Below are 12,570 nucleotides of genomic sequence, written 5' to 3'. Positions count from 1 at the left end.
AAATGATAAATGTTATGCTATGACATGCAAAGTTGAGTTTTTCATTTTGGGGAGAAGCCTTGATATCCACTTGTCATATTCTAAATTTCTCCCCTAAACTAAACATTTGCTCGCCCTCGAGCAAAGAACTCAAAACATTTAAAAACACTAATGTTTACCCAAAAATGGCTCCTAATGACATGGCAGGATTGACCTCCACGTGGCAGGCACGTGACAACTTTAAGTGAATGAATCCTGTTCGACCATCGACCAGAAAGTTATTGATTTATCAAGCCTCACACTTAGGTGCAACCAGTCCGGACGCATACTTTTATTTACTTCCTTTTGCATATGCAATCTTGTAATATTTGCATTAATTGTAATTTCCTTTATTAACTAGATAAGTGAATCTTAATGATGATTGAGGCCCATCGGCCCGTGTAATCTTCTTGAGCCTATAAATAAGAATCAAAGGGCTCAAGGAAGGGACTTTTGAACTTTTGATCTCTGTATTCTGAGAGAAAAATATAGTGTGATTATTCACGAAGTTGTAATCTTCCCGAGGCTTGTGAAACTCGTGAACCCTAGTTCATTGATCACAGTGTTGGGATTGAACATCAATAAGAACACTAAGTGGACGTAGGTCATTACCATCCAATTGGGGCCGAACCACTATAAATTGTTTGTGTCTTTTGCTTTCCATTAGAATTTGTTCTTATTTTCCTCTCATTTTCTATCGTTTATCTGACTCTGTGTCATTGACCAATTCGAGGGTCAACAACTAACATGAATTAAGCCAACAACAACAATAATAAAAACTCAAAATTATTAATGCCACAGACATATAATTCTTAGAAAAGATCAATCATCACAAAGTCTAGAATTTCAGCCCAAATGCCCTTCTATTTCACCTTAAATTCACAATGTGTGCGCATAATCATTCTCAATAAGTATCATCACCCGAATGAATTTATACTTGCTGAATGTTTACCAAAATCATTTATTTTTAATTATATCTCATAAGCTTGCTCTACTCATCACTCTCCACTAATGTAAACAATAACATGCTTAAGAATCAAAATGATTTTCGCATGTTATAACGAACGACTTAACTATAGGTAGATATAAAACATTAAACTTTCCACAAACCCCTCATTTCCCTTTTCTTCATTTGAGAGAGATCATAAAACAATTTTATATATGTATATATATATGTTTTTTTCTCGTTTTTTTTTCACAAACTACACTCCCCATAACTTATTCTATTTTTAATACATAAGGAGTGTAGCTAAATACAACAAATATTTTTTTCATCTCTGTCTTATTATTTTTTTCTCATTGTTGACACAACACTTCCAACATAAACACCATTACAATTCATCCCCACTCAATTATTTATATGCTCATTGTATAACTCAAGGGAAGAAAAGATAATGAAGTCTCAACTAAGCTCAATTATATGGGTGTCAAACAAACAAAATAATCATATTAGGCTCAAAAGGGTAACTAAGGATAATATTTATCATGGTCGGCTTGAAAGACTCAATCGTTTCGAAAATTGCCTAAATTGCATTGTCTAAGATTTCGTCTCAAGTAATGATCAAACAAGTTTTAGGATAATATATATATTTTTTAAAAAATAGTTTCGGCAAGCAAAAATCTTTTCCAAGCAACAATAACCTAAAAATTACAATCAAGTGCTCACTTATGCCATGAACCCAAGCAAAGCATAAGAAAATTTAAACCAAGCACACAGACTAGAATGAATTATTTTTATCGAATTATACAACATAACATTCAATTATTCTCATCGGCTAAATCATCAACTTGATTCACATTAACACCCTAAATAAAATATAAAAATAAACATAAGGCTAACGAAACATAAACAAAATCTAAACATAAGCAAACTAAGATATCTACAATGAGTAAAGAAATAAAAATCAAATCCTTTCCCCCAAACTTATTATAAACATTATCCTCAATGTTTAAATAAGAGAAAAGGAAAAGAAAACTTTCTTGTAATCCAATACGCTGCTCTATTTTAGTGACTCTCATTGTCATCCTTCTCTTGTTGCAAATATAAACTTTCCACGATGCATCAATAAGTGATCGATGCCCATAATAAGCATCATACAAAAAAACTTGAAGGTTGTCATTGTGAATGCTCTCAAGCTTGGAAAGATATGAATATATTCGGCAGGTCGCACTAACAACACATGACATTGAATGAAGGGCTTGGGGAGAAAACCTTGGTAGCTCATAAAGGATGTAGAATGATGAAGGTGACATCAATTCAAAATATGGACCCACTATCATTGTATATGACACTACAAGAAAAACTGCTTTTAATAACACCAAAAATGTGTTATCAAAACATACCATAACACTTTTTGATGTGTTAAGACCGACTATGTTATCGTAGGTCAGGGTACTTTACATAACACTTTATCATTGTTACACGGATGTGTTATTATATTGTAAACGATAACACACTGTCTGTGTTATTTTAATAAATAGATAGGTGTTTAATTATATTATTTATAGTCGATTATATAACACATTTCAATACTTATAAACTTGTGTTATACTACACTTTAGTATAACACATTTTTTGAATTATACTGCACTTTAGTATAACACATTTTTTGTGTTATATAATGAAGTTTGCATAACAAAATTCTTTACTTATAAAAAGTGTTATTGTAATAGATATTATAGCACATTTTTCGTATTATTTTAATATTTAGATAAGTTTAAATTCTAATTATATATTCATTTATATAACACTAATTTATTCTATTATATTTTTATTTTTTATTTATATAATTAAAATTAGCTTTCTAATATATACTAGCATCATCAAATGAACTTGATTTTCAAATAACAAAAAGTAAAAACATTCAACATTGTATTAACAATCTACAAATTAGTTTAAAACATTCAACACTGTCATCAACAACAAAATGTTCTTTAAGTATTCAAGTAGTCTTAAATATTCAACATATTGAAAATTTACTACTTTCAGCACAAAATATTCTTTAGCTGCCCAACACAAAGCCTTCAAAATTAAGAATTCTTTTCTATTTCTCTTGTCACATCTGCAAAATAAACAAATAAATATTTTATTGTTATTATCTAGCATTACAAATCACTTCAAGAAAAATGCTATGGAAATTATTTCCAAGAGAGGACACCACATACAAAATAATTAATTCACAACTACACCAAAGGAAACAAAGAAACCAAAAACTAAATTATAAGACATTAGTTCTTTTTTTAGTATGAAAATGTACTTTCTAGGACTAAAATGAATGTGGTGGCTATTGATTGACATTATCTCAGGGATCTGTATCAAAGCTGTTAGTCTCCTCAACTTTGCATTCAGCCAAATTGCGAAGCTAGACCTAAATATAACCTTCCACAAGTTTGAAATGTAGAGGATTGCAAAAAGATCAAGAAAACTTAAAGCAACAGCTTTGAGACTAGCCATATACTAAAAAACAATATGTTTTCACATATGTAGTTTGGCTTTCAAGATAATTTCTTCGCGATCTCAAAAGAAATCACACTAAAATGAGGCAACACATACACTCAGAATTTAAGAAATATGCCATTATAAAAATAAATAAATGAATTAAAATAACCACTTAGAACTTTTCCTTACAATTTGAAGCCCACTGTATATTCGGTAGAAATCCTTACATGTGAGATGGCAACAATAAGATTCAAACCCCATTGGACACATCTATCCACTGATTGAGCGTCTTGATAGCTTTTCCTGATAGTTGAGTCTCGCGAGCCAGAGCGATCCCTTCAGCCAAAGAGTTCACATTGCCACTAACCAAGAGCGTTGCTGCTGCATTTAAGATCTGATCCAATGTTTTTGGCATGAATTATGTTCTCAAAAAAACTTAAGGCACTAGTGCTTTGTCATAAGAATTAAGGAGATACTTACAAATGCATCTGTAATTGAACTTTTCTCCCATGACAATACACCCTTTAGTGCGTCAGCATTATACTCTGGGCCTCCACCTCGCAAGTCATCCAGGGTACACCAAGGAATCCCAAAGTCCACTGCATAATCAGCGATTTGTTAGCAGATTGAAGTTGCAATATAACATCTGAAATTCCATCTTGGTAGCCTAAATGGCATATTTCCTTGAACGGAAAAGAAAACAAAATTAAAAACTAGCGACAAGTTTCTCACATGGATCAAATGAGAATTTCTCAATCTTTTCTGGTGTAACATCAAGGATTAGCCCAGGTCCTGTGTCAAATAACTTATGAGTAGTTTTGAAGATTATGTACGCTGAAACTTGTATATAAAAAAAACTAGCTAATTTGTATTACTAATTTAGTATATGTAGTTAAGACATACTTGTAAATCAATAATCTGTTCAGAGATAGTTCACTTCTACAAACTGCCAAATCAATATAAGTATAAATAATAAATTTATATACTTTTGTGGATTTAATGAAAGATATCCAAATACACTATCTATTCTTCCCAATAATCCATACCTATGACTTAAAAGTATGCATCACTAAAGTGACTACCTTATAGGTTGAACTGATTAATACTTTTGTGGATTCAACATTGTTTCTCCTCCTACATGACATGTCAAAATCTAAAGATATGTACGGACATACAAAAGAGTGTTGGGCATCTAAAAAAATATAATAAATACGGCATAAACACTTTGCAGCGAGTCATTGAACATTCACTATCATTTATTCTTTAAAGTGCTATACTAAATTTAGACATGCACGAGGAAAAATTTCCAGTCTGTACAAATGTATTGAATGGGTGCTAAAATGAAAAGCAGAAGATATGAACAGATATCCAATTTGGAAACTTACGTTGCACATGTAAGCTCACGAATTTCTTGGATAGCAGCACTAATACTGTGAAGAGCCATTTTCTTCACCTGTTTTCGTGACAAAATAAAAATAACAAAAAATATAGTATACATCAAAACAGCTAATAAAAAATGATTATATAATTACATCTTTTAGGATTTTTATAAGATTTTTACCTGTAACTTGTCTACTTTGGCTTTATGGTCTTCTGGAAGTAGTCGTATTTCATCGGACAATTAGGCACACTTGGTAACATTCTCCAGATACATGACGTCCAACACAACATGAACACAAGCCTGATCATGCCAAAGTAATATAAGTAATAGTATTCCCGTTAACTTCATGACAAAATATACTTCAACATACAATTGATTACGATATGGTATGAACCAGAACTGCACGTCAGAGAATCAGAACAAGAATGCATAAATATTATAGATAATTCAAGCCAACTTGAGGCATATTAATATATAAAATAGAAAATCTAAATCATATTCTCTCATTTAATGGGGAAATATTAGTCAATTATAAGCATCAGGAGGGAACTTTTAAGATATAACTTTTACTCATGGAGAATAAAAGTAATGTTTCATATATCTTTCTTAATTCAGACTGTCAATACTGTTGCAAAAATGACCTTAGGGCTCTTAATCTCGTAGGGACATCCAGCAGGAATGATAACAGCTTCTCCTACGTGTGCATGAAAGTCCAAGGTTCAATCTCTGGTAAAAATAGAGATGGGTTAGATTCAGTTATTTCAGATTATCACAAATGATGAAACTCACAAACTACTTACCAAGCTCCTCCTTAAGCCTCATTTTGTGAGTGGTGTCAAGAAAGAAACTCTGATCGAGAATTGGATGCAGTCTTCTCTTACAGCTGCTTCTTGCAACTGCTTTCTTCCTCCAGCTTTCTGATTCATTCCATTACACAGAGAGCAGCACAAAGATATGTCTGAAGTTTCTGGAACATCATAGCTACAGACGATCTGTTCTGCACTTACTTCCAGCTCTTTGGTCCAATTTAAAGGCAACAGAAATCTCAATTCAAGGAGGTTCTCCCCACAACCTCCAAACTCCCTGGGTGGGCAAGATGTATCGCCATTACCATTATGAACTTTCCAGTCAGGCAGTGACACAGAAGACTCAAGGTACTTACTACCAGAATTTTGCTTGGTTCTTATTGGCTTCTCTACCTGTCGCATATTAGCAGACACAAGGGTTTTACTTTTGTTAGAGCACATTTGGATAGAGAAGTTAGTACATCCAAAAAAGCTTTCTTGACATAAATCTCGACAACAACTTAAACAAAGGTTATAGGAACAATTTGGGCAGCTTCTATGGAGATCCAATATAAAACCTTTGCATCTATTACTGCTGTCAAAGTAAAAAGTCATGCAACAATTTGTCAGCAACAAAAATGTAAATCCATTGGTAAAATAAAAAGAGGCTTCAAGAAACATGATACGTACCAGCAGTGCTGCTTATTGCATTCAATATCAGCATGTTTTATATGAAGATTAGATGGTTTTTGCCCTGTTACATTAAAAAAACAAGCAAAAGTCATTATGAACTAATTTCAAACAATTGATACTCAGAACATCAGCAACGCAATTACCATAACTGGCACTACCTCTTATTCTTGCTTCTATTTCTAGTTCATCATTCTGGTCTTTGTTTATTTGTTTCAACACAGGAAGAAGCATACAAATCAAATAATGGAAACACAGTATCACTTCAACTTCATGTTTATCCCCCAAGAAGTCCTGAAAAAACAAGGTATTTGTACAAAGTTTACCATCACAATTTAATTCATAATATTGGTAATACAGATCACAAACCAAGCAACAATGATGTCAGACTCAGACCTTACTTTCACTGTCTTTAGATGGATTTTCCAAGCAGTCCTTACAAGTACAAATTTTGCGACAAACTGGACATGCATCTTTGACTTCTTGCGAGTTGAAGTATCTAAGATTTGAAACATCGTAATTATCAGTATCCCTTATCAAGTAATCTGACCATAGAGTTCAAACCAATGCGCTATGGAAGACTTTAGGCAAAATCAAACATACTGACTATTGGAGTACAGAGGTCTATAATATACAAATATCCTAAACAAAGACTAAGTAATTAAAGCCCTGCACTTTGACAAGAGAAATGGTAGACATAACAACATCAATAAAACTAGAAGCAGAACAGAACAAGTCTGGCTTTCCTTTTCTAGCTAATTACTGCAACAAGCTACAACACCAACACAAACCAGCCAAAAAATACATGTTGCGAGCAGGACTTTGAGAGAGTTAAATATTGAGAAAGAACACGTAGTAGGACTTGGAATTATGAGCAATCCTAAATTCCAAAAGCTTTAAGAATGCAAATTATTTTTCTTTAAGTCATCTTTTAGTGAGAAAAATGAATTATTATTTTGAAATCATGAAAGTAATATGCCCGTGTCAAATAAAATACATGTAAGCTAACCAATCTCTAAATACCTCAAATTTATACTCCAACCAAATCAAAGGAGGCTTATAAAATCTATTAATTGAAAGTTAAAAAAATTGAAAGAATAAAAGATGAGAAAAGAGAAAATAACATATTTCAGAACTCCACTGCCATGTCACCAAGCTTCCTCTCTATAACATCTTTCTAATTGTCCACTACAGAGTATTTTGACAGTTAAAATAGTGGATCATGTACATAGAAATCCCTCTAGAGCATATTTCTTTAAAGGTCTGGAATTAAATTATAACTAGACAGACCACACAAAATGAAGAAATGCTAGTTGATAAACAGAAAACATATCCCTTAGTATCAAGACACAAACCTCTATCAAAATAGCCAGGTCAATCACCAAGCTTGTGACATATCCCAAGTCAAGGTCAATGACACCTCTTGCAAATGATGAAGATCCAATGCCTACATCAATCTACAAAATAGACAGTTAAGCTGTCATTTTCTACAATTTAGTATCCCATAGAGAAAAAAAAAAGAGGTTTACTAGGGAAAACTGGTGAGACATTAATCCCACAGTAGAGGCATCATTATCATATTACTTCAGTAGCCAAAGGGAAAAAGTAAATGTTTCTGTAAAATTGAAAACTTAACTTCTCTTTATTTAGTTGAAAATTAAAATAATTAAAGAAATAAATAATACTTAACGTGACATACCTCCATAAAATTATCTTGTTTAAAATATTTGCAAGTGACAGCTTTCCCCAGCAGCACGTTTGACCATCTGTCATCCCTTACCATTGATTAAGACATTAACTGAGTCTACTAGAAAGCCTATAACATAGCAATTCAACACATTCTCAATTTTCCCTCATTGATCAGTGATGATAAGTACCAAGGAGGAGCAATAGGAAAGTCGTATTTCAAATTAAAAAATAAAACTCAAGTTGGTAGGTAAGCAACTCATTGTATTTATTAACAGTCTGCAGATAAAATTTAGGACTATAGGGGAATGAGCATATTACAAAATAAAATCTTAACAAATGAAGCAAAGTATTTAATAATTAAAAAGAAAAGAAAAGAAAATAAATAAACAAGAGAAAATGAAATCCCTTGAAATTATAATTTTTTTTCTTTCCCCTTCTTAAAGTACAATTTCCAAACAGAAATGTAAATAAAATTGTTCAGATGTTAGTAAAACCATATCAAATCGACTGAACAGCGGAAAAATAATAGATTTCAAGAGTCCACAAGGAAATAAAAGCCCAACCTTTCAATCTTTATCACTTAAAAGACCATCAAGAGCAGGGTAATTCAGAAACTGTACAGAAGAAGAAGAAGAAGAAGAAGAAAAATTATTATTTTTAAACAATTCATTAACCAGAAAACAGAAGGCCGTAATCTCTTTACAAAGGTTAAAAGAAAAGGAAAACACAGATCACTTACAACAGTTGACCAAAAGGAAGGAATAGACTTTGCTATATCATTTCAAGAGATTCATAAAATATGGAAACCAACCTCAATGAACAATGCACCTAATTGGTAATGTGACACAAATTGCAAATGGAAAGATGTGGATAAGAACTTGCCAATTATAGTATATTTCATGAAAATTGTACACTTGACCCAGTGGACACCAGACTGAAATAACCAAATTCAATAAGCAAATGATAAATCAACAAATACTTTAGTCCCTCTGATCGATTTGTAATAGGAATAGTACATGCATTATAGACTAATTTTTCCCTTTTTAAAAGTTTACCAAATTGGACAAGTATGCATTTTTTGTAATAAAACATATGGAAAACTATCTGTACAACTTTCAAAATTCTGGTACGTATAAAGCAACTTAAGATACACAAAAATAGAACTTCGGAACATATTATTAATAACTAGATTATGACATGAGATTAATCATCAGAGCAGAAGAGTAAACACGAACTAAGTCTCTATGATCAAGAAAGGACTCAAGTAAGAAAAAACACTTTCAATAAGGGCCTACACTTGGCAGCACCCTCCCCACAAAATGTTGAAACTTACTTTATAATAAAAAGAGTAGTAGATCAGTGATGGCTTTCTTTAAAATGAGAGATCAGAACTGAATACCCATGCTCCAATTCTTAATTTCTCAAGAGCTTACAAAACCTCTTCCCCTCAGAAAAATAAATAATCACAACAACAACAATTCAGCAATGATTTATTTACGGAATTTTGGACTTATAAATTAGAATTAAAAACTTATGATTACCCTATTCTCCCCACCATGAACAAGCAGATGTCACAATAACAAGAAGCATCTCAGAACTAAAAATAAAATGAAAAACCTGAAGCATTTAGGATACATCTCTTGCAAAGTACTGATTTAAAGAAAGGAAAACCAACCAACCTGTAGAAGTTTATTTAAGATAAGAGGCCCCACATATTGAGAAGATCATTGCCAATCTACAAGTTATAAAGTGAACAAAAAAATAGAATCTTAGAAAACATATTTGGTCTGATATAAAATTTACACTTAAAATAATTAAAATAACATATTTGGAAAAGCAATGGTCTGATGCTAGTTGGTGAAAAATTAGAACCCTGCTGTACTTTTTCCATATAAATGTGCAAAAAAAAAATGCCCTGTGCTATGATGTTCCAAACCTATAATTAAGAGAGAGTGAGAGAGAGAGTAGTTGAGTACTAAAACATTATGAATAGGAAACTTTTGGTCATATAAAAAAAAGATCCAGTCTTGGATACTTGCCTAAAATATGCCAAAAGGTACCTAACATAGTGACATGGTGTGCTCAAAATGTAATGATATATTATTATGGCCAATCTACCGTTAAGGAAGTATATCATTTGATAAAGCACTAAAGATTAAAAACAAAAACACATAATCCATTTCTTCTGAACACCTTAAGAAAGATTGGCATGCATCAATGGGGCTAAAACTAGTTCATTTCATAAGAATGTAAAAGAAGTTTGTCATAAGAGACACATAAATCAGGTTTATACTTTAATTACTACATCATATAAGGTACCTGGAAACATCAAATGGGATAGCTCACTTCAATATTGACCATTCTATATGTAATGAAAGTAAAGTTGATATCTGAGGGATTCAGCCACCCATGTATATGGCAACCATCATCCATCACAACCATTGCCCATATACACTATATTCCTCAATTCCATTTTCTTGCAATGTATATATATATATTAAGTTTAAAAATGAAAAATAATTAGAGAGATCTGTAAATCTAATTATAATTAATTTGGCAAAAATGGTAACAGTAAAATTAAATGATACGTACATGGAGTAAGAGTTTCCTGGCAGAAAATTGATTGGCCATGACCGGAGATCCTTCACATAAACCAGGAACAATTTGAAATTGCCTGAATTCACCTCTAAAACCTCTAGATATGCTGCCACTTTTGTATGAGACATAAACAAACAAGCACATCAGTTTGATAATATAAAAAAGAACAAAGTTGAAAATTTTGTAGCAAAAAGCTTGTACACCACAGACCCCATGCCTCCAAGTGGAACACCTTGAGATGCAGATGGCTTGCAACTTTCACGAGTGAAAGAATCAATTGGAGCTTTCTGCAAAGATATACAATTAAGCAATTAACTTTCAAACTCTTATGCATAAAGATTATTTCATCCAAGTGTTAATAGTCACAACACCATACGACAAATCATTACTAAGGTAAAATAAAATAAATGAAAGAATGAAAATTTACCCTTCCATGGGAGGCTTCTTCTCTTACATATGACCATAGCTGTATACCTAGTCGAACCTAAAAATCAACGTCCATACACAAGTTAGAAGTTGAGCAAGACAAAAATCAACAAGCGAGCAGGAAAACTAAGAGAGGAAACCCACTCTTATATTTGATTACGCATATTCTTCTCTCCACAGCCCACCCCACACTCTCTGCCCAAAATAATTAAACTCTTACACAGGTTACCCTTCTTCTCCACAATACCCAAAACATAACACAGAAAAATACCCAAAATTAGCCCACGACAAAGAGGGTGACACGAAAATATTGGAGAGACGATGATATAGAGAGATTGACGAAGTAGGGGATTGACTTCAGAGACACCGTAGCCGAAGAAGAAAACGGGGTAGTCGAATTGGGTATCTGGTTTCACCCGAAACTCATCCTCCATGAGTGAGACAAGAGCCAAAATTTCATCATAAAACTCGAACTGGGCATAGCTCTCGATGAAAATCAAGAACGTACCTTTATCAACGGGGCAAGCGGAGCGCTTCATATCGAGAAGGAGATTGGTCATGGAGTCGAAAGAGCCAACCTTGGCGAGTTTGCGAAGAATCTCCTGGTAGATGGAGGTAGTGGGAGAGAAATTAGGCTATTTCGAGGCCTAGTTGAAGATGCGAAGCGCGGAGGACTCATCCTTCTGGCGACGAAGGGTGTCGAGAAGCTGCATGGAGGTGAGGTCGGGAGGGAGGGGTTGATGTTGAGACTGAGAAGAAGAGAGTGAATTGGGATTGAAGTTGGAGTTGAAGTTGAAGGATCGGTGGTTGAGAGAGTGAGGAAGAGACCAAGGACAGCACATGAGAGAGAGGCCAAAAAAAATATAACGCGGGCTCCCAAAATAAATACTGCTTTTTTTTTTCTTTTACCACATATACATAACATAATACTTTTTCAGTAGCATTATATTATTATGTTATGAAAATGTGTATTTGGTGTAGTGTGATTGTAGCATTGATAAACTCAAATCAATGATTGTGTTGCAAAATTTTAAAGCTACGCAAGTATACGTAATCGCTTTTGTAGTTTGTTTCGGTAAGACCGATATCGTTCCCACAGAGACTGATTATCAAGTACCAATAGCCTATTTTATTTTCTATTTGGTAATCAAAATTTGAATTTTTAAAAAAAAATAGAAATAATAAATAACAAAATTAAATGAAGAACAATAAACTTGCAATATACTTGATTCATATTTATAAATGAGAAATTAGGGATTCTAATCTCTTCTACTATCTACTTTATTATTCATTAATGCAAACACAAAGATAGTTTTCTCACTATGATGGAAGACATGCAAAAGTGTTAAATATTCGGGTTAAGAAATATAAAACTCGACCTAATGCAAATTCTCTATATTTCTATGAGAAATTTAAACAATAGGAAGCAATGAACTCAGTCCTAAATTACATAGACCAATTATATACTCTCGTTCTAGATTGAAATCTATGTCTATTCAATTTTGGCATATCCAAATTGCACTTCTCATATTTCGATTCGAATT

General features: G+C 32.8%; 1 protein-coding gene and 1 long non-coding RNA gene across 2 annotated transcripts; both read right to left on the bottom strand.

Moving 5' to 3' along the window:
* Window positions 1-4,842: 4,842 nt before the first annotated feature.
* On the bottom strand, window positions 4,843-7,020 carry LOC133815386 (E3 ubiquitin-protein ligase JMJ24-like). Its single transcript, XM_062248233.1, has 8 exons — window positions 6,989-7,020; window positions 6,710-6,812; window positions 6,475-6,607; window positions 6,314-6,377; window positions 5,639-6,218; window positions 5,480-5,564; window positions 5,019-5,138; window positions 4,843-4,910 (listed from the first exon to the last, which is right to left on the bottom strand). Exons 1-5 carry the CDS (start codon window positions 7,018-7,020, stop codon window positions 5,657-5,659), a joined length of 894 nt encoding a protein of 297 aa, XP_062104217.1. The 3' UTR covers window positions 4,843-4,910; window positions 5,019-5,138; window positions 5,480-5,564; window positions 5,639-5,656.
* Window positions 7,021-7,057: 37 nt separating this feature from the next.
* LOC133819219 (uncharacterized) lies at window positions 7,058-10,476 on the bottom strand. Its single transcript, XR_009886288.1, has 5 exons — window positions 10,322-10,476; window positions 9,336-9,737; window positions 8,566-8,616; window positions 8,013-8,129; window positions 7,058-7,770 (listed from the first exon to the last, which is right to left on the bottom strand). It is a non-coding gene; the product is annotated as an uncharacterized LOC133819219 (long non-coding RNA).
* Window positions 10,477-12,570: the final 2,094 nt, after the last annotated feature.

Source organism: Humulus lupulus, chromosome 2, assembly GCF_963169125.1.
Source record: "Humulus lupulus chromosome 2, drHumLupu1.1, whole genome shotgun sequence".
Lineage (NCBI taxonomy): Eukaryota > Viridiplantae > Streptophyta > Magnoliopsida > Rosales > Cannabaceae > Humulus > Humulus lupulus.
Note: the sequence above shows the minus strand (reverse complement) of the source record. Positions and strands in the feature narration are given on the sequence as shown.

Coding starts and splice junctions, on each gene's coding strand:
- LOC133815386 (XM_062248233.1), bottom strand. CDS start 7,020: ATGTTGTTATGTCTACCATTTCTCTTGTCAAA. Junction 6,608..6,709: donor CTAAAGACAGTGAAAGTAAG/GTCTGAGTCTGA, acceptor TTGTTTTTTCAG/GACTTCTTGGGGGATAAACA. Junction 6,219..6,313: donor TGCAATAAGCAGCACTGCTG/GTACGTATCATG, acceptor TTACTTTGACAG/CAGTAATAGATGCAAAGGTT.